Source organism: Arvicanthis niloticus, chromosome 2 (assembly GCF_011762505.2).
Source record: "Arvicanthis niloticus isolate mArvNil1 chromosome 2, mArvNil1.pat.X, whole genome shotgun sequence".
In the NCBI taxonomy this organism is placed as follows: Eukaryota; Metazoa; Chordata; class Mammalia; order Rodentia; family Muridae; genus Arvicanthis; species Arvicanthis niloticus.
Genome location: NC_047659.1, coordinates 76842388 through 76863886, shown reverse-complemented (window position 1 = coordinate 76863886; position 21499 = coordinate 76842388). Strand labels below are relative to the sequence as shown.

Below are 21499 nucleotides of genomic sequence, written 5' to 3'. Positions count from 1 at the left end.
TGCTCTTATGAGTCTCTTTATCTAGACTGTTCCTTCAGCTTGCCTTGTCCCTTGACCTCCTCCTGATCTTCTCCCAAATGTCACCTTCACAGGGAAGCCTCTTTTCATCATGTTTACTGCTGCAATACCTCCATCCCCACTTTCCAGCATTTTTTTTTTTTTTACCTTACCGTTTTCTCTGAGACTTTTTGTTTGTTTTTTGTTTGCATTCTCTGGTCAATTTATTACCTACAGGGATTATATTTGTGGCTGTTGTCCAAGTCTCTGGAATAGGGCCCGGCATATAATAGGGCCAGGTCAGTGTGAACGCTTTTCCCCCACTGCTTATATGCCCACTCCTACTGCCTGACACAGTAGCCAGCAAGCCATGGATACTGGGCAAATAACTTATTGACTGAAGGGGGTTTGAAGCACCTGCGAACTAGGTAGCCTGCTCAAGGGTACAGATGCAGAACAAGGGAAAGAACAGAAGGGCAACTCAGCTGACTCCGCTCTTTCATCCCACTAGGGAGGGACTGACCAGTCAGCTCGCCTATTTGGGCAAGACTTTTTGGAAATGCCTGTAGCTGTCCCAAAGCTCAGTGCACTGCCTCTCTCATAGTATGGCTGCAACAAATGTTCATAATGTGTTTTATTTACTCCAGCGTTTCCTTGCAAATAGGTTACAACAGCTTTAGTTCTTTGGGGGTAAATCTGGCAGGCAGGTGTCTGCCAGCTCCTCAGAGTGGTAGTGAACAATCTGCACAGAGCTCTCCTGCTCATCCTCGGAGAGCTTTTTCAAGATGCAGGCTGAAGACCTAGCTCCCTCAGCATGTTGACCCTGACAATGTCTAGTCTCTTCTTTCGTCAAAGGACTAACCCCGCTGATCTTTCCTTCTGTAGATCTGGGGACCCTGGGCGGTGAGAAGTTCCCCTCAACGAAGATCTCGTCGATGCAGGGCAGGGTTCAGGCCCCGCGCGCGGGAGAGGGGGGCGCGCGGTGGTTTCGAGCGGAGATGCGCGCGCGCGCGCGCCTGCCTCGCCTCCCTCGCCCTCTCCGGTGCTACGTGCTTTCTTTGTCAATGAGGCGCCGCTCTGAGCTGCAGTAGCATTCGCGGCTGGAGCCGGAGCCCAGCGATCCAGTGAACCCACAGGGGTAGAGACCTGGGCGCAGGGGCGGCGGCAGGCGGCACGCTGCACGAGCCAGGTCCGCGGGTCTCCGCGTCTCGCAGCCTCGCGCTCGAGGTGCAGTATCTGGTCCCGGGGAGTGGACCGGGGCTCCGCCCGTCCCACCCTCGCCGCACCGTGGGAACCCTCATGCAACCCCGGTACCCGCGCGCCTGAAGCCGCGGCTCCGTTGAGCCCGCTTCCGACCGAGGCAGGACGAGCGAGCAGCTCGCACCTCCTGCCTCCCTCCGACTCCCGGGCCATGGCCGGAGATGCCCGGTGAGGAGCGGTGCGCGGAGGGCTGGGCTCCCCGGCGCGGTGTGGAACGAGGCAGCGGCCTGGATGTATGAACAGTCCTTATGGCTCTGCAGGAGGCTAAGCCCCAGGGCCCGAGCGAAGCTGGGCCGGCGGCGCCGGAGCCCAGGGACGGGCCCCGGGAGCAAGGGCTCTGCTGGGCGGGCAGGATCGCCGCGCGCTGCCAGGGCGTGAAGAGCTCCGGGACCCGCGGGTCTGAGGATGTGCTGCCGCTGCGGCCGCTGCTGCTGGGACTCTTGCTGCTCGCTGCCCTCTCCGGGCACTGCCGGGCCGACTCGGGTAAGCGCTTGGCAGCTGCTCTGCGCCCGCGGCGGAGTCTGGAGAAGCTTAACGGCGTGGTGGTGGGTGGTGGGCTCTTTGCAGCACCGCTGGGCTTTTCTCTGCCCTTAGCAATTGCAACAGCGGGCGAACTGTCAGAAATCTGTCTCTGAGAGGCATCGTGGGCGGTGAAGAAAGAGGCACGTTTTTATCTTTTTTTTTTTCTGGACAAGTTGTAAATGCTTCCTGGTGGTCCCCAAAACACGCTTCGTTTAGCTAGACATGGCGTAGTTAAGGTAGCATAAAAGGGACCTGTTTAGTGGGACGTGTTGGGGATGTTTTATTCACTTTGTCTTAACTGCCAGAAATGACCTGAGAGTTTGAAGCAATTTCTGTGTCGAAATAGCGTTTTCTTCCCCCTTTGCTCATAACAGGTTTCCCCCTTTGCTTTTGAGAATGAGGTACTTAAAATAATTGATTGCATTTTGCAAAAGGTTCATGCATTGATCAAGTGTATACTTATTATTTGCAAGAGGCTTGTTGAAGAACAGCCACGCTTGATGCTCAAACTACCAATGATCCTTCAGAAGCAGATTTCTGTAATTCCGTGGACAATTTTGTGGATCGGCTATAACTGTTTGGGAATTATTCTGCCGAAGTGCTTTGAAACTTACACTGCGCGGTCAGCCATGGTCTTCGAAATAAGAATGATTGCTATGACTCCAGTAAAGGGCAAGCTTCTGTGTTTGTGATGGAATTCTGGGCTATAGATACATTCAGCTTATCAAACACAGATCTCTTATTTTAGGTAATGGGTTTCTGTAGTGTTGTAGCTTTTAGTGAGGACCAAGGAGAACAGTCCCTCAAACCCCGCCCCCCACCGGTGCCCATGTATGCCTTTTCCCATCAGATTGAAAGTCCCGGTTTTGAAGGAGCTTATACCAGTTTTAAATTAAGTGTTATGGTTGGCTATATCTATATAACTGTTTCATTTTCCTTTGATTCACTTGACAGTCACTGACACGAGGGGTCTGTGTGACAGGGAATTTCTGTTGTGATTCCTCCTATTAGTTCCAAAGTTCAGTAGTTGACCTTCTGGGGATTCCAATCCCCTGGCTTTATATATGTGACATGGTATTGAGAGAGAAGTCATGAGGAAGGCATAAGGAAGTCGCTTAGTGACCACTGGCTCAGAATCACAGAGGTTTTGGTTAACACACATCCAATTCTTGATAGTTCTGTAAACCATTTGAGAGCTTCCCCACCTTGGATGTTGCCCATTTGAGTGCAGAGACTGAACACTGTTCAGCCGTCTGTGACATATGAAATTTAGCTTTCCTGTATGGCCCCTTTCAGCCCCATGTCAGCCCATTTTCTTTGACAGGGTTTTGATCCCCATTCCAACCTTTATATTTGAGTCTCAATCTCTGAGTCTTTGCTTGTCTTGTCTTTCGGTCATCCAGAACCTTCTCTGGGGGGACTCGTCATCTTCATCTTTTGCTCTTAGTCTGGGACACCCTCCCCCAACCCTGTTTTTTTTTTTTTTTTTTTTCTTGCGATCAGAATGAAAGTGAATGTCATTCAGACAGTTGTTCTCTGAGACCCTTTTATTTTCTCCCTCCTCATTAGAGTTGATTTCTCTGTGCTTTGAGGGTGCCCTTTCTACTGCTACCCTCCATGCTCAGTTTTCTATGGACAAGGCCACCTGTGGCTCCGCTGTCTGCCTCTGAGCTGTGCACATCCTGTGGCTTTACCACGGATTCCATTCTCATGGCTGCCTTCTTGACGGCAGAGTGAACACTGGTCATCCAGTCTGACCTTATCGCTTCTTTCATATGTTCTCTGACTTTAGCTTCTTCGAAGTCTAGGAGAGGCCTGGACCTCATACAGGACATCTCGAGAAGTTTGTGGGAGAAAGCACTGTCAGGAGAGAAATGGGAGAAGTGGTGACTCTTGCTGGGGACCTCTGACTTTCCACCTTGTCTGGAGCTTGCTCTGATGGCCAGCTGCAGCTTCATGCTGATCTCTGCAGCATGTGTCCGATGCAGAGTTATCTGAGAGTCCGAACCAGTGACCTGGCACATTCGGCTTGAAGTCCTCTAAGCCTGTCATTTGCATCATTATGCTTCTTGATTTCTAACAAGGCTAAATCAAACATCTTCCTTCATTGGAGAAATGGACAGAAATAGGATTGTTTCTAGAAAATACTGTCTGGAACCCTAGCACCTTGGCTGCAGGGCCTTTGCAGTGTTCTAAGTTGGTTCCACCACCACCACGCCCCTTGTCCCTTTGCCTGAATCCCAGGTAAAGGGAAGTCTGTGGTCACACTTAGTGCTCTCTTGAAGGTACCCTCTCCCAACTCTGTGCCATGGAACCCCTGCTCACAGGCTCCTGTCACTTCTTTTTTAGGAGAGAAGTTTCTGAAGGGTAGTTCATTCTCTTCTGCCATCTGGGTTCCAGGCAACAGTGGTAGCGTGCAAATCTGTCATCCTACCTTTTCTAACTGCCTCCCGTTTAGTTCACATCTGCAAACGTTTACTGTGTGGGCTGTGTGCAGGCACAGCTCTCATCCCTTGTGGGCCTCTGCTCAATGTGACCTTGGCCTCTGTGACCCTTGTTTCTCTCTCCCGTGTGAAACAGGGGTAACGAAAGCTCTACCGTTATTAGGTGGGTGTACTGATTTGGTGACTGCGGCAAAGTATTAAACAGTGATTGACATGTAGCTGCTCACAGACTGCCGCTGCTCTCATGAAAATGACAGGAATTCCCTGCATGTTCGTTTTGCCAGATGGGGTGCTGGGGTGGGGGGTATGGACTTGAATATGGAGCCACCATTTTGCAGAAGTCTGTCCTGAAGAGGGACTTGAACTCTATCTACTACTATGTGAGCGGAGCTAATAAAGTCAGACTGCAGTTCATTTCAAGGAGGGTGGGGGTGGGGCTCTGAAGGGTCCGTGGGTTGTCCAGGTCAAGGACAATTAAAGGCCTCCACCCAGAACACACGGTGGAGGAGGACCCAGCACCCTGCCTTGCTCTGAGGCTTCCCTCCTCCCAGAGTGGCTTCTGCAGCCACTGTATTCATCCTCAGCTAGCTGTGTTTCCCTAGTGCTTACGGCGATGCCCAGGATGGACTAGGAACCTAGTAACAATTCAGCTCCTTACATTTCTTCCCTTCAACTTGGTCGATTCTGTTAGATTATTTTATTTTAAGTAACTCACTAATTTGTGAGCAGCTGCTCTATTTGAAGAAGGGTCTGCTGATGTCAGGGGTTCTCCAGTTTAGTACATCACAACCGGGAGATAGCTTTTCCCTGCATATCTTTGCCCTTCCCCAACTTCCTGGTACACACCATCAAATCAGAGCCCCATTCCATAGATTCTACATTCTGTTCATGTGTGCATTCATGCATTCATCTACCCATTCATTTCATCTAGTCATCCAGTCTGTGTTTTGATACCTCAATACCCTGGGGTTATAGTAATGAATCCAAACAAGGTCCCATTTTTACACTATTTGAAAGCGGTCCAGTGCTTTCCAAAGCTGACTGAGGATACGAATCACTTGAAGGTTCTGTTAAAATTCAGGCTGTGATTCAGTTGGTCTGGGACAAGGCTCGAGATTATGTTGACGACTGCGGTCTACAGACCCCTTTTTAGTAGCAAATAATAATAAATACATATGGTGAGTTCTATGGGGAGACTAAGGCAGGGTGGGGGTGAGCACCTTTATATGCTTATTTATACTGGATGGTCAAGGTAGGGCCGGGGATGAGATGACAAGGGAGCACAGTGGCTGGGGGCAGTGGGAGGGGGGAAGTTTCCAGGTGGAGAGAGCATACATGCAAGGCTTGAGGTAGCTGGAGAATGGCAGAGAAGATGGTGCAGAACTGACGGACCAGAGGAAATCAGTGAGAGCTGAGGCTGAGGGAGCCATGGGGCTGAAATCCAAGCTGAGGATGAAGACTACGTAGACAGTAGAAATGGAGTCGGGGAGCATAGGGGAGTGTGAGCGTGTGGTGAAGGTATCTGGTAGAATTATATGATGAAGTACAAGGGTAGGAAAGGAAGAGGAGAGGCTGACACAGGAAGAGCACCAGTTTGAGGCCAGCCTTGGATACACAGTGAGATTCTATATAGCTAACTAAGCAGACACCATCCCCTCACCCCATGCAAATGAAAAAAAAATGTGGATATAGTTACATATAATTACATTTTTTGTTCCTTTTAGCATTAAAGATAAGGAAATTGTAATGTTGGTGCCCTCCCCACACCAAAGAGAAGTGGCCCAAACAAACCCATTTCAAGTTTTAACTGTGTGTACCAATTATTGGCACTTCGAAGTCACTTGCAGGATAGCTCAGGCCTTCCCATTTTCCCACCTGACCCCTGACCAAGTAAAGGAGATCTTGGAAACAGGGAACTGTGCTTTAATGTGGATGTGGAACAGGAGTTAGCACTCTCTTCTTGCCCCACATCTCTCCATAAAAATCACAGTAGAAACTCACTTCTCAAGTGCAGATGACAACTGGAGAGGCCCATAGCAGCTGACCTCGCCCAAGTCTTACATCACTGGACTATGGCCTGGGAACATGCTGAGTGCACTCACACCCCTTTCATTTTCACAAACCTTCTCTCAACGAACAACAACTCCACTCTTCTTTAAACAAAAATGAATGGTTGGATTGACCCTAAAACATTTTCGTTGCTTGACAACATATGAGGGACGATCTCTAAACACACAGAGGGACACATTATTCAAGGTTATGGGATGGCTGCCATGGATGGTGACTCTTTGGGGATTTCAGGACCAAAGAAGCAGTCAGCACCTGGGTGATGTTGGGAGTTAGCATTATTGCAGCTGTGGGGAGGTGGTGTTGAGTTGCATTGTTGGACAGTATTTAGCAGGCACTTGGGGGGCATACTAGGCTCTCACTGTGGGGGTTCAGGAAGATCAAGCCAGACTGGGCCTTGTCCTTTAAGCAGCTGGTGGATGGAGTGGCGGGTCAGTGGAATGCCCTCATGAGTCAGGTCAGACAGCAAAACAGACCGTTTCCCTCCTGTGAGACCTCAGAGACAGCCCATGAGGGATTGAGACTGCAAAGGCCATCATTCCAACTTCTCAGTATCCTTGTTTGCAAAGGTCACTGACTAATTCAGACTTTTGAAATGCTGTTCTGTACAAAGGTGCACACCGAGGAGCCACACAGGCTTTTGATTTTCAGACAGGGTAGCTTAGGATGGCCCAAACTCTCTGTGTAGCACAAGATGACTTTGAACTCTAAACACTCTGGCCTGTAGCTCCTAAATGCTGGGATTACAGGCATGCACCACCATGCCTTGTTTATGTGGTGCTGGAGCCAAGCCAGGGCTTTGTGCATGCTGGGTAAGCATTCAGCCAGCCGAACTCCATCTCCAAAACCTTTCTCCGCCTCCTACAATCAAGTTTATGAAGACATACTTTACATCTGGTAACGTGGCCCCTTTGAGGTGCATTGCATGAAAGGTTTTAACAGAGTATACGTTGGATCCACACCACAATCCAGATACAGAACATTTCTATTATCCTCCAAAGGTTTCCTCCTGCCCCGTCAAGGGTACAAACACCAGCGTATCCTTCATATTTTGGATTTTCTAGATGGTCACATGGATGGAATCACTAACACGTGTGACCTACAGTGTGTAGCTTCTTTTACATTCTCCAGCATCATGCATCATTGCCTGCATCTTTTTTTTTTTTTTTTTTTTTTTTAAGTGGTGGAATAGTATCCCAGCACACCATAATTTGCTTATGCATGTTGATGGACATTTGGGTTGTTTCCAGGTTTTGACCAAGGAGGCTTTGTTTGGACAATTTTCTTCCCCTTCAGTGAATTAGGGTAGAATCCTGAGTCCAATGTTGGGTATGTGTTTAACCTTGCACAAGCTGTCGAAGTCTTTTCCAGAGAGGCTGCACAGTTTTGCATGCCAGCAGCAATGTGTGAGAGTCTTAGCTGCCCGTCATCATCCCTGCGGGTACTTGGGACTGTATGATTCTTTCCCCCTTTAATTTAAATTTTAACCACTGTTAATGGTTGGTATTATCTCCTTGTGGGCTTAGTTTACACTTCTCTGATTACTAATAATGCTATTGTGTCTCTTTTCATGTTCTTCCTCTCCTGTCTGTTAAATCTTTTGTGAATTCGAACAATTGGATTGCTTGTTTTCTTATTATTTGAATGTTCCTCGTCAGGTCTTTATCAGACATGTGCTGTGCTCTGCAAAGGTACTTTTTTCCCTTGTTTGTGGGTTTCCACTTTCATCTTATTAATACTATTTTTCAACGAACAGATGTTTTAAATTAGATTAGCTTTATCAACTTTTACATTTAAGGATTGTGACTTGTGTGTGTGTTTGTGTGTTTGTGTGTTTGTATGTGTTCTAGGATAGAAATCTCTGCCAGCCCAAGGTGACACTTCCGGCAATTTCATGTTTTTTATCTTTACTTTAGGATTGTGATCCATTCGTGTTAATTTTTATGTACTGTACAAGGTAAGAGTCAAGGCTGCATTTTATATACAGATGTTTAATTGCTCCAGAACCATGTTTTGAAAGGATTATCATTGCTCCATTGACTTATCTTGGCACCACATGTATGGGGTTTCCATCTGGACTCTGTGGCCTGTTCTCGTCTCTGCTTCTCTCTGGATGCCAACACAAGCCATGACCTCTCTAGTTCATGGCTTCTTAGTTTTAGTGCCATTAATGATGTGTTGTTACATGGTTCTATGCTGAGCATTGTATGGTTTTTTTTTTTTTTTTTTTTTCCTGGCCATTGCTTTATAGATGGTCTTTTCTCAGCTGTCAGGACAATAATATTCAGACATCTCTAAGTGTCCACTGGGGAGTAAGATCACCCTCAGTTGAGTTCCAGTGTCTTAGCTTCATAGAAAGCCTTGGAATCAGACAGTGAGAATACTGTTTGTTTATTTGTTTTTTGAGATGGGCTCTCATTTTGGGTAACCCAGGCTGTCCCAGAACTCATTCACAGACCAGGCTGGCTGGAGACAGCGATTCCTTTGCTTCAACCTTCAGAGTGCTAGACTTGCTTGCATGGGCCACTGTGCCTGGCACAGGTCTCTGCATCTATTTAGGGTTTTCCTGTGTGTGTGTGTGTGTGTGTGTGTGTGTGTGTGTGTTTCATATTTTTCAAGGCTTTGGTAAGTAGTACATAAGTTTTATTGGTATATACAAATGTGATTCAAGAATATTAACTTTACTGGTCTGGAGAGCATGCTCAGTGGTTAAAAGCACTGGCTGCTCTTGCAGAGAACCCAATCTAATCCCCAGCACCCACATGGAGGCTCAGAACTACTTGTAACTCAAGTTCCAGAGTATCTGGCACCCTCTTCTGTTCTCTGTGGGAACTGTACACATGGTGTGTAGACATATGTGTGGGCAAACATCCATACATGTAAATAGAGAAACAAACTTTATTATATAATTCTTCCAAATTCACTTTAGTTTTAGTAGCATTTTGTAAGACTTTGAGGGGTTTTGTAAATGGAAAATCACTTTATCTGTGATTGAAGGCAGTTTTGTTTCTTTTAAATCTATATGTATGTTCTGAATTTTTTTCTTGCCTAATCACACAGACTAGAACGTCCAGCACATTGTTCAATAGGACTTTGTGTGGAGTATCCTTGTGCTGACCCCATCTGAAGGACCACATTCAGTCTTTCACTGTGACCTAGGATGCTGTGTATAGTTTCATTTTTGTCTTGCAGAATCCCTTTATCTGGGTGAAGAAACTTCCCTTCTTAGTCCAGCTTGCTGTGAATTTTTACAATGACTTTTTACTTTCTTGTCTATATTAAAATTAAGACAAAACTTTTATTTATTAGCCTTTATAGAGGCAATGTAACTGAGTGTAGAAAGTTGGGAGCTAAGCTTTGCTTCTGGGATAAACTCTAGCATAGTCATGATGTAAGTGCCTTCCAGGTCTGGTTTTCTAGTAGTTTTTTAAAAATACATAATTTAATTTAATTTTATATGTATGTGTGTGTGAAGTGCCCCTGGGAGTCAGTAGAGGCACTGGGGTTAAAAACAGTTGTAAGCCACTGCTAGGGACTGAATCTGGGACATCTTCAAGAGAAGTGGTGCCTAACCACTGAGCAATTTCTTCACCCCTTCTAGTACTTATAAAAGGAAATGCTAGGCTCCCGAAGGATATTAATCTTTTTTTTTTCTTTCCGAGACAGAATCATATTCTGTAATTAAGGCTGTCCTCAAACTCACCATGTAGCCTAGGCTGGCCTTGAACTTACAACAACCTTTTCTAGGCTTCAGAGTACTGGGAAGGCAGGCATAAACTATCACACCCAGCTGTATTCTATTCAAGAAAAATGTTGGCCTTGTTTTAGTGTAAAGGTAATGCTGGTCTCTAAAGTAGGGAAGTATTATGGAAAGATCTGAATAGTATTATTACTTCTCCCTCAAGATCTGTGGTCTTAGTCAGACATGATGATATGTGCCGCTACCCTAACACTTGGGAGGCAGACAGGCTGATTCTGTTAGATGCCAGCCTGGTCTACATAGTGAGTTCTAGGCCAGACAGAGCTACATAGTAACACCTTACTTTAAACAAACAAACAAAACCCAAACCAAATAATAACTAAAACAAAAATACAACACAACCTCTACCCCTCCCCCCAAAACAACCCCAACAAAACATCAGTGGCCTTTTACAGATGGAACTGAGGATCACTGAAGTCTTTCTTGAGTTAAGAAATATTGGGTGCCTCTAGCATCCGCCTCATCCTCTGGGTGCAACTTGAGTCCACCCTCATCCTCAGGCTTGCCCATGGGTACCATAACCATCCAGGTCCCAGGAGAAACAACTGGAGTGCTGGAAATCAAGTTGGATGAGTTCAGGAGGCCAAGGCTATGGCACAACTGCAGCTCATCAACTCAGCGCTATACCTGCTTTTTGTTACTCTGTGGATTCCTTTTCTCCCACCCTTTAAATCCCTTAACACTAAAAAGGAGAGAAGAAAGGATAGTGGGGAAAGGAAAGAGATCCCAGAATAAAGTCAGGGGTTAGAAAGGGGGCAACATTTCTAATGTTAGACTATTTCTTGCTGATTAGGGGCATAGAGCTCCTTGGGGCAGGTTTGATCTTCACCGTCTGGATATCTAATTTCTTCTTTCTACTTCTTTGAGCATGACTACAACCAACAGCCCACCCACCCATCTCTCAGGGCAGTAGCATCTATATACCCTCTGAAAAGTTCCCAGAATTCCAGACATCACATAATCGTAGAGATTATCTGTAGCCGGTAAAATCACACCTCTGCTAGAGTATGAGGCAAACCATAGCCAGCTGCTGTGGACAATTTGAAGCAGCTGAGATTGAACCCCATACCTGAGATTAAAATGAAAACATATTATTATAATATTTCCGTTTTTTTTTTTTTTTTAAAAAAAGAACTCAAAATTCCAGACTTCTCACTATATACTTCAGGGTCTTAATTTAATTTTCTTCTTTGTGAATAAAAGCCTTATACCTATCTTTTCTCAAAGCTCCCTTGGTTGTATGTTGAAAAGTACCAAGCTCAGTAATGGGAATCCCAGTCAAAGATTCTCATTCTGAAAAAGGAAGAATTTCCCCATATTTCTCTGTCTTAGTTTCAACCTGAAGCCCATATAAACTCTGGCTTAGTCACCTCCTCCTCCTCTTCCTCCTTCTTCTTCCTTCTTATTTTCTTCTCCTTCTCCTCCTCTTCCTCTTCTTCCTCCTCTTCCTCCTCCCCCTTCCTCCTCTTCTTCCTCCTCCTCTTCCTCTTCCTCCTCTTCCTCCTTCTTCTTGTTATTCTTCTTATTAGTATTATTAATTAGAGTTGGGGCTAGAGAGATAATTCAGCAGTTAAGAGCACTTGTGGCTCTTGTAAACAACCAGAGTTCAGTTCCCAGTACCCAGTGTAGGGCAGCTCACAGTTTCCTTCAACTCCAGTTCCAGGGTATCTGATGCCCTCTTCTGGATTCTGTAGGCACCTATGTTTATGTGCACATACCTACTACACAGAGACACATAATTAAAGGAAAATAAATTCTTAAAAATTATAATAGTAACATTTAGTTTATTAAATTCACATCAATCTCAAGTTTATTCAGTAAAATGTGCCTCCTGAGTACTGGGATTAAAGGCGTGTGCCACTGCTTCCTGCTAAGCATTGTGTTTAAACCAACGAATGCAGGTGTAAGTGAAGCCAAATTGCTGCTGCTGGCCAAGGCCACGGTTACTGCAGCACCAACCTTCAGTCCACTCAGGCGAGGCTTTGACCTCCGTGTCCAAAGCTCGAGGGGAATTTGATTTATATATGTTCAATCTATTCTTAGCTGGAAAAACAAACATAGCTTCTGATGTTACAAACACAAAATGGCTTTGGTGTTTAAGCAAACCAGTAAAAAGAGGGCACATCTAACCTTACGCTTGTGAGTCAGGGACTGGATGCCAGAAGAGCTGTGATGCCCCCAAGCTGCCCCTCCTCCACCTGAGAAGTGAATGCCGCTCCTGTCACTTGCCTTTTTATTTACCAAATGTCAACAGCAGACTCAGCAAGGCTGAAGAAAAATGGGGAGTCTGAGAAGAAAATGTGTTGAAATGAATAGTTCAAATCATAAGCCCTTGTCAAAAAGAGCTGAGCAAGAATATCTTGAAACCTACACACTTCATTATCAAATAAAGTCTTTGTTTTGAAAAGAATAGGAGGATCTGGATTAAGAGAGGTATTCTGAATATAATTAAATGGATATAAGTATATTAAAAATTAGGACCATGGGGCCTGTCTTGGGCAGTTTTCCTGATACTGATAGGTGCATTTCATGAACACCCAACCTTCAATGGGATGGGGAATATTTTTTTGTCTTTGGTTCAGCAATGCCAATATCTCACATGTTGTTCTATTCTGTCTTTTTAATGTCTTTTTAATGTCTTTTTAATTTTAAAGTGTGTGTGTGTGTGTGTGTGTGCGTGTGCACACACACACACACACACACATGCATGCAAGATACCTACAGAGGACAGAAGAGGGCCTTGAGCTGGAGTTACAGGCTGTTGTAAGCCACCTGACATAGGGCTGGGAATTGAGCTTAGGTCCTCTGCAAGAGCAGCAAGTGCTCTGAACCACTGAGCCATGCCTCTAGCCCCACGTGCTTTCCTTTTCATTTGGATAATATGACACTACTTTTTCCTACAGTCCACACAATTAGGCAGCAAACACCCAGCTGTTCAAGTTTTCAGTGTGTTTTCTATTTGAATCTCATATTGTACTTAGGAAATACAATGTATTTAGAAAATCATTTGCTAAAGGTTTAGGATGGTCTGGATCCACTTCCCAGCCATCTCTGACTCGGGAACAGATTATCTATCTAGCTCTACAAATTAGCTCATGTGTGGGTCTCCAGGCTCCACAACAACTTCCTGGAAACAGGAATGAGTTAAGATTGGACTAGGGGAACTCTAATTAGCTGACAGAGAGAATAGAAACCTGTGAGGGTTTAGTTCATACAGTTTTCACAACCCTATAAAATAAGTTCCGTTGTTAACCCCCTGGCTTCAGACGAACACACAAGGCCCAGAATGACTTAGTAATGACTCTTCTATTTCACACGGCCAAATGTCAGAGGCAGGATTCGAACCAGGGAAGTTTACTAAATTTTCTCACTGCCTTGTTGTATGGCAGCCTGCAAAGTTCAGAGTCTGAGGGTATTGGGTTTCTATGTTATGGACCTAGTCTATCTTCTCATATCTTGCTCCAACTGCCTCTGCAAACTGGCTTTGGCTGAATTCTCGCATAACTTCTTGGTTCTATTGTAGGCAACCTGTGCACAGGACTTTACCTGCTAGAGGTGCTGTCCATATCAAGAGGTGATAGTACATTCTTTTGAGTACCTACCTACCCTCTATCCTGGTTCCACACTCCTGAGAGGGAGAATCTGTGGCTGCAGCCTGGCCTGTGGAATTAGGGGCATACCCTTCATATGATAAACAGAGGCACACGGGACAAAAGCAGATTATTAGCATGACCCTACCTTTAGCCAGGACTCATCTAAAAATAAGGTGTGTGGGGTGGGACAAATACCCCCAAATTTACATTTTCCCAAGTAACTATAATAAACAGGACCATTTACAATACAGTTATTGTAATAGGTCTATTAACAATAATAAAAAGATATTGTGATGGCACATGACTTCTCTCAGCACTTGGGAGGCAGAGGTGGGCAGAGCTCTAAGTATGAGTCCAGCCTGGTCTATATGTCAAATCCCAGGCCAGCCAGGGCTTTGTAGTGAGACTCTTTTAAATAACAGCAGCAGCAGCAGCAGCAGCAGCAGCAGCAGCAGCAGCAGCAGCAGCAGCAGCAGCAACAACACGAAACAAAAAAATCACAATTATGCATCAACAAAAACCAAAACCAAACAACAAACAAAACAAAAGCCAGTGGTAAGCAGCTGGGTATAAGTATTCTTCTCCTGGCTGCTGCTGCCGTGGTGGGTTGGGAAGTGATGCGTTCCATTGGTTCTACGATGATGTAATAATTGGTCCCAGCCCAGCAATGTCTCTATCACAAATGGTCGACGTGTGCCCAGCTTATACAGGTAATGCGTGAGGTCTCCAAGGATTTCAGAGCCTAGGCTTAGTAATAGGCCAATCATGAAGATAGGCTTATAATTATGTTAAAGAGAATGAGATTTCCAGGTAGAGAGGGGTGCACAGTGTCTAAAATAGTGTGGAGTCTGTCATCTCAAGTGTGTGATCATAGGCACACAGAGACACTTGACAAAATTGCATCTCCACTGATTGCGGTATCTCCTCTGGGGCATACAATTAACCCTTTCACGGATTTTCACACACTGGACCCCCATTTTCTCAGATGAGCATTGGGTTTGTCTTATGGCATGGGACTGTGTAATGTCACCCACGGGCTCCTTTTTCCTACCTTTCGGATCCAAGAAGTGAAATGCATGTAGTGGCCCATTAGACATCTTTCAGCTGAACCCATATGATCAGCCTCAGTCGGAGGCTTTTATTTGTGATCCCGAGGCCATCTCTCAGTTCATGTAATTATGTGAAAAGCCCAGACAGCCTCGTGACTACCCTCTGTGGAGGTGTGTTACCCATTGTCGCAGATCTTGGGGCTGTGTTCTCTTGCACATCTGGGATTTTGACAGGCAGCCCTGGCTTCCATGTGCTGTGTACAATTCTTCCTCAAGTCCCCATCCGTCATTTTTCTACGACTGTGTTACTCATCCTGGACAGCTCCTGAGTGGACAGGCCACAGGAGACAAGGTGAGGAGACGTCCACGAAACGCATGTGCCACTTTCTTCACACATGCAACTCCAAGCGTCCTACTACCAGAAGGTCATTATCTTTATCTATAAAAATAGCACAATTAATTTATTCTTTTAATTTCCCTTGAGATACAGCAAGAGGAAGAAAATCACAAGATTCTCCTTTTTATGATTTATTGAAGATTTGTCCTAGTTTGTGGACTTGTTGACTTTGGAGCAGGAGGACCAATACTTATAAAACACCTACTATTGTGCTAGACTCCAGATCGAGAGTCTGTCTTACTGAATCTCGCCACAAAGCCATTAGATGGCTCTTTGTGTTTGGTTCATTGTGTTTGGAAGAAGCTGGAGTTGAGAAGACTTTAAAGAACATGGCTGGCCTAAGGATTACATGACAGGACTGGAATTTGAAAGTAGATCTGTCTATCCAGAGGCATAATAGGACAGGGTATTACTATAGTTTCACCTATACCACACAACCCCACTCAACATTGTATTGAACTTTTAAACATAAAAAAAGAATTGAAAGAACTATACTGTGAACACCTATATAGCTACCATGTAGATGGTATGATTGACACCTAAAAACTTTGCCCTGACATATCATCTGTCCATTAATTTTCTTTTCTTTTCTCTTTTTTCTTTTTCTTTTTCTTTTCTTTTTCTTTTTTTTTTTTTTTTTTTGAGTTTTAAGGATCAAATTCAGGGTTCTGTGTATGCTAGCTAAGGCTTCTGTTACCCCAATCACACTCCTCTGTTTGTCTGTGTCCATGTCTCTATCTCTCTCTCTCTCTGTCTCTCTGTCTCTGTTTATCAGTCTTTCTCAGCACATCATCTTACGTAGCCCATGGGAGGCACCTAGACCTTCTGATCTTCCTGCTCCACCTTCTGAGTGCTGGGATATCGGATATACTTAATTGTGCTCACTTTATGTGGTGCTAGGGATCCAACCCAGGGCGCGTGCACACTGGGCAAGTACTCCACCGTCCTAGCCACAGGCCCACTCTCTCATTTATATATATTCACAGTAAGTTTTACACACAGTAAGTTTTACACATCAGTGTTTTCACTCCTAACCATTTCATTATGCATACCATTGACTGGAGGTTTATATTTCTGTTCTCTCTCTCTCTCTCTCTCTCTCTCTCTCTCTCTCTCTCTCTCCTCCCCCCCCGTATGTGTGAGGTTTTTTTTTTTGTTTGTTTTTTAAAGAAAGTGTCCCTATGTACACAAGGCTGGCCCCAGTTCCTGATCCTCCTGCTCCAGCCTCCTGAGTACTGAGACTGCAGATGTGTGCTCCCACCCAAAGCTCCTCTTGCAATCTTAATGATGAAGGCTGCTGTTTTCATGGTGACTTTTCTTTTATGTAACAACTGAGGCGCCGGTCATGGAGCCCCAGGCACAGGCAGGCACTGGCCTCCTTGTCCCAGCATGCACTGTGGATGAATCTACTCATGATCTTAGCCAGCTACTCAGAGCCATGATTGCCAGTGAACATGAGTATTCTGAAGGGGAAGGCTAGGGTGCTGAGAGGGCTGGAGAAGGGGACGGCCCTCTGAGTGAGGAGGATGGCTAGGAAAGGCTATCCCGAAGGAGTGACATTTGAACCAACACTGGAAGGGTGACAATCAGATAAGCAGCCAGGCACCCGATCAAAGGGAGAAAGGGGCACTGCTCTTAGTGGTTGGAAGAAGCATACTTCCTTCCTAAAGCAGAGAGAAAGTTCATGAGTTCAAACTCACCCTCCAGCAGATGGATTCATAAAACATGAATATACTCAAACCTTTTCATACCTCTTCTATCTGATTACATAGATGAATTCCACCCAGGTCCTTCATGAACGTATGCTCTATAACTCAAACTTCTCTCTACAGCCAACTTACAGTTGCTACAAAGTCCTTGAGTGCCCCTCACATCCTCTTCCGTCTGCTCAAGAAGCCCTTCCCAGCCCTGTCCAGGTTAGCATTTGCACTTCCTCAAGACATGAGGAAAGTAGCCTTCTTTGCCACTTGCTCTGCTTCACAAGGTGGTTCACAAAGTGGTTCACTAACCTGCTGTGCCACCCTCTGTGGCCACTCTCCTGTCTCCTTAAATGGATTCCAAGCAGTGGTTCTCAAGAGGCAGTCCTCTGGTACATGGGCTGCCAGCAGCCCTCCCACAGCTGTGAGCCATCTGAATAAGCTATTGTCATCGGAACGGAGGGCACACACAGCTGCAGCCATGTCCATTAGTAATAAGGAGCCAAGCGAAGAGACAACTTGCTCAGAGAAAGAAGGAAGGAAACACGGTGAAACCAATCCAGCACTAAGGGAAACCAAGACACTTGACATTCTGCACATCCCAGGGTCGCTCAGGCAAGGTGGTCAGAAAGCCATGCCACCGTAGCTGTTTGTGAGTGGGAGAACTGTGGAGTCAGCGTAAGTTCCAGGGTGTGAAAGTGAGCAGAGGACTCCAGAGATGAGAGCCACAGTCAAGGTTGAGGCACGCTTAACTCTTAGTTAACTCTTAGTTAACTCTCATCTTAGTACAAGATCGTGCGCAAACAACATACACACGATAGTGGGAGTGGTTGTAAGGAGAAAGTGAATTTCCTGGCTTGTTCTCACCATATAAAAACCTGTTATATCTTTTCTATGCTTATGCTGCCCCCACTATGTATATAAAAATATTATAGTTCTGATGTTAGAATGGAGTATATATGTATTAGCAAAATAAGCATAGGAAAGACATAACAGGTGATATATGATTTGATATATGATATATTTGGATATATATATATATATATATATTATATGCTTGGAGGGGTTCAATCTAAAAAAAACAGGACATATATATGGTATATACATGCACATATACATATGTATACATGTGTGTTTGTATGTATGTATGTGTGTGTGTATATATATATATATCAGAACCATCATATATATATATATATATATGGATGGAGTGTAGGAGACTGAAGTTCCCATTTACGTTTTCAAAAATGAACAATTGTCCCATCAAAATTACGTGTGTGTGTGTGTGTGTGTGTGTGTGTGTGTAATACTAGGGATTGAAACCAGTACCTATGCATGAATGGCAAACACTGATCCCAAATGAAAAATCATTTTAAAAGTCAAAAATTTCCCCACAATAAAATAGCAACAATTCCAGATTCTCTTGAAATAACTCCAAATTTGATCACAAGAGTTCAACATCGATGCATGGAGTCTGTTGGCTGAAGGGGTGCCTGCTGGGGCATCTGTCACAGCTGCATTTATCTCTCTGGCTAGCTGAGGGCTAGCCAGAGTACAGGAACAAGCTGACTGTCCAGAACCACAGCAGAGAATTCAGTCTTTTCGCTCACAAGACAGAGCTCCTACCTGGGAGGTCTTACTTCCAAGCAGTGACTCAGGAACGCAAGGTCGTTTTTTCACTTTATGGTTTTAGCAGAGTGGGTGGTCCCAGGGATGTTGGACTTGTCTGCATCCAGCAAATGGAAGAGGTGTGTGTGTGTGTGTGTGTGTGTGTGTGTGTGTGTGTGTGTAAAGGAGACTGTACCGTCTGTTCCCATTCTACATTTGTCAGTCCTTTGCCGCGTAGCCACACTCACCTGTAAAGATGGAGAACGTAATCTGAGAGTTCTCCCAGAAATAATGGGGGCAGCTTGGTGATCTGCCAGTTAGCTTTAGATACAACTTTAGATACAACTCAGTTATTTCCTGTGCTCGGTGTCTTTAGGCATTTTGGGTATGGCTCCCTGCAACAGGCTTTGAAGTTACTGAAACTGAGGTTCAAATCACTCTGTCAGCTCCTGAGGAGCAGGGACATTAGTTCTGTTTACTGCTCAGCACATACTACCTACAACCATGTCTGGCACATAGTAAGTGCTCAATAAATCTGTGTTGATTGTATAAGGAACTTCCAACTCTCAGACAACAATAACAGCTTATATTTGCCTGGTGCTTAACTCAGTAGAAGGTTGTCCTGTCTCACAGCACAGATGTGAAGATTTGGACAGTGGTAATGATTTGAAAGAAGGGGAGAGTGTGTGGAAACCGTTTCCATCCCTTCTTTGCTCCCATATTAAGTATTTTTCCTAGGACTCCCTTTCACAGATAAATTGGTGAGAAAAAGTAACACATTTTCTTTTGGGCTGAGTGTTAGGATGAAAACAATGTATTCATTCTTTTGTAGTTTCTGTAGACAAATGGTTGTTGCTATTTCAAGGCAAAATTTTTCTCTCTGTATGTAGCAACCTTTGATTACATTGAACCCAGTTGTACTTCAACTGGATCATGATTGGCTGTGTTCATATTGTCAGAAAAGTCGTTGTTACTTCTCAGAGTTACCTTGAGGACTTTGAGCAGTGTGCAAGGCACAGGGCAGGATCTTGAAGGCTGACCATTTCCTGGAGTTTGAATTGCTACTTGCAGATCGTTTTGAAGCTATGTTTTGTTGCTGTTGTGATTCTCACTTATTTTAGGGGCAGATCTGAGACAAAGACTGGCTGCATTGCTCTTCTTCCTCGTAGGAGTACAATAAACTCTGCCTCCTTGTTCTTCATGCTCCTGCATCTTTGCCTGTTATTATATAGGGTCAAGCAGTTTGAAGCCCTCAACCAGAGCTATTTACGGTGATGACACTCATGTCTGGTGGCCAGAAGTGTGAGTCCCTTGGCAGGAAGTGTATCTTACGTGATCACAGCCTCACTTCCTCCAGAGGACTGTTGCTGTGTCTCAGCTCAGCTGCACGCTGCTCTTCTTGAATCCCCCTTCCCAGGAAAGTATCTGAGAAGATAGAACAATAAGAGCGAGGTAAGCTCACATAATCAAAAGCAATAGATAATTCTGATATTTCAGAAGCATCACGAATGGAAGGGCTAACATGGACTCTGCAGGTGGCTCTTGTGGTGAGGTTGGCTGATCTGAAGGAGGGCTTTGAATGTGAGTGTAATGGAGAAGTTTGACTCCAGTGGAATGTTCTAGTTATAGTAGCTCAGTACAGTCTACAGCAGTCAGAGGGAACGAGGGGCCATGCTAAACATACTTATTCCCTTCTCTCTTTAACTTACTCCCCACACCCTTAGAGCACTCTACTTTTGCTCTTTTTTTTTTTTTTTTAAATTGGGTATTTTATTTACATTTCAGATGTGATCCCCTTTCCCCATTTTCCTCCCACCCAGGAACCCCCTATCCCATCCCCCCTCCTCCTACTTCTATGAGGACGTGCCTCCACCCACCTGCCCACTCCCACCTCCCTACTCACGAATTGCCCCCACTCTGGGGCATCCAACCTTCACTAGACCAAGGACTTCCTCTCCCACCTATGCCTGACACTGTCATCCTCCCTACATATGCAGCTGGAGCCATGGGTCCCTCCCTATGTGCTCCCAGGCTGGTGGTTTAGACCCTGGGGAGCTCTGGTTGATTGGTATTGTTGCTCTCCTCATGGGGTCACAAACCCTTTCAGCTCCTTCAGTCTTCTCTCTCACTCCTTCATTGGGAAACTCTTGATCAGTTCAATGGTTAGCTGTGAGCATCCACCTCTGTATATTTCAGGCTCTGGCAGACCTCTAAGGAAACAGCTATATCAGGCTCCTGTCAGCATGCACTTCCTGGCACCTTTGGTGACTTCATCTGGGATGGATACCCAGGTGGGACAGGCTCCAGACGATCTCTTCTTCAGTTTCTGTCCCATGCTTTGTCTCCATATTTGCTCCCATGAGTATTTTGTTACTCCTTCTAAGAAGGACCGAAGTACCCATACTTTGGTCTTCCTTCTTCATAAGCTTCATGTGGTCTGTGAGTTGTATCTTGGGTATTGCGAACTTTTGGGCTAATATCCACTTCTCAGTGAGTGCATACCATGTATGTTATTTTGTGATTGGGTTACCTCACTCAGGATGATATTTTCTAGTTCCATCCATTTGCCTAAGAATTTCTCAAATTCATTATTTTTAATAGCTGAGTAATATTCCATTGTGTAAATGTACCACATCTTCTGTATCCATTCCTCTGTTGAAGGACATCTGGGTTCTTTCCAGCTTCAGGCTATTATAAATAAGGCTGCTATGAACATAGTGGAGCATATGTCTTTGTTATATGTTGGAGCATCTTCTGGGTATATGCCCAGGAATGGTATAGCTGGGTCCTCAGGTAGTGCTATGTCCAATTTTCTGAGAAACCGCCAGACTGATTTCCAGAGTGGTTGCACCATCTTGCAATCCTACCAACAGAGTGGAGGAGTGTTCCTCTTTCTCCACATCCTCGCCAGCATCTACTATCACCTGAGTTTTTTTTATCTTAGCCATTCTACTGGTGTGAGGTGGAATCTCAGGGTTGTTTTGATTTGCATTTCCCTGATGACTAAGGATGCTGAACATTTCTTTAGGTGCTTCTGGGCCATTCGAGTTTCCTCAGTTGAGAATTCTTTGTTTAGCTCTGTACCCCATTTTTAAATAGGGTTAT

The 21499-nt window shown here is 44.9% G+C and overlaps 1 protein-coding gene across 4 annotated transcripts in view; it reads left to right on the top strand.

The window, feature by feature from the left end:
• Nucleotides 1-789: 789 nt before the first annotated feature.
• Kiaa1549l (KIAA1549 like) overlaps nucleotides 790-21499 on the top strand; it is a 279869-nt gene continuing 259159 nt past the window's right edge. For 2 of the 4 annotated variants that reach the window (XM_076929361.1, XM_034495033.2), the window contains exon 1: nucleotides 790-1740. In XM_076929361.1, coding sequence (XP_076785476.1) covers nucleotides 1506-1740 — 235 coding nt within the window. In that variant the 5' untranslated portion in view covers nucleotides 790-1505. The remainder of the gene's footprint in view (nucleotides 1741-21499) is intronic. The other 2 variants (XM_076929363.1, XM_076929362.1) reach the window with 2 other exon arrangements.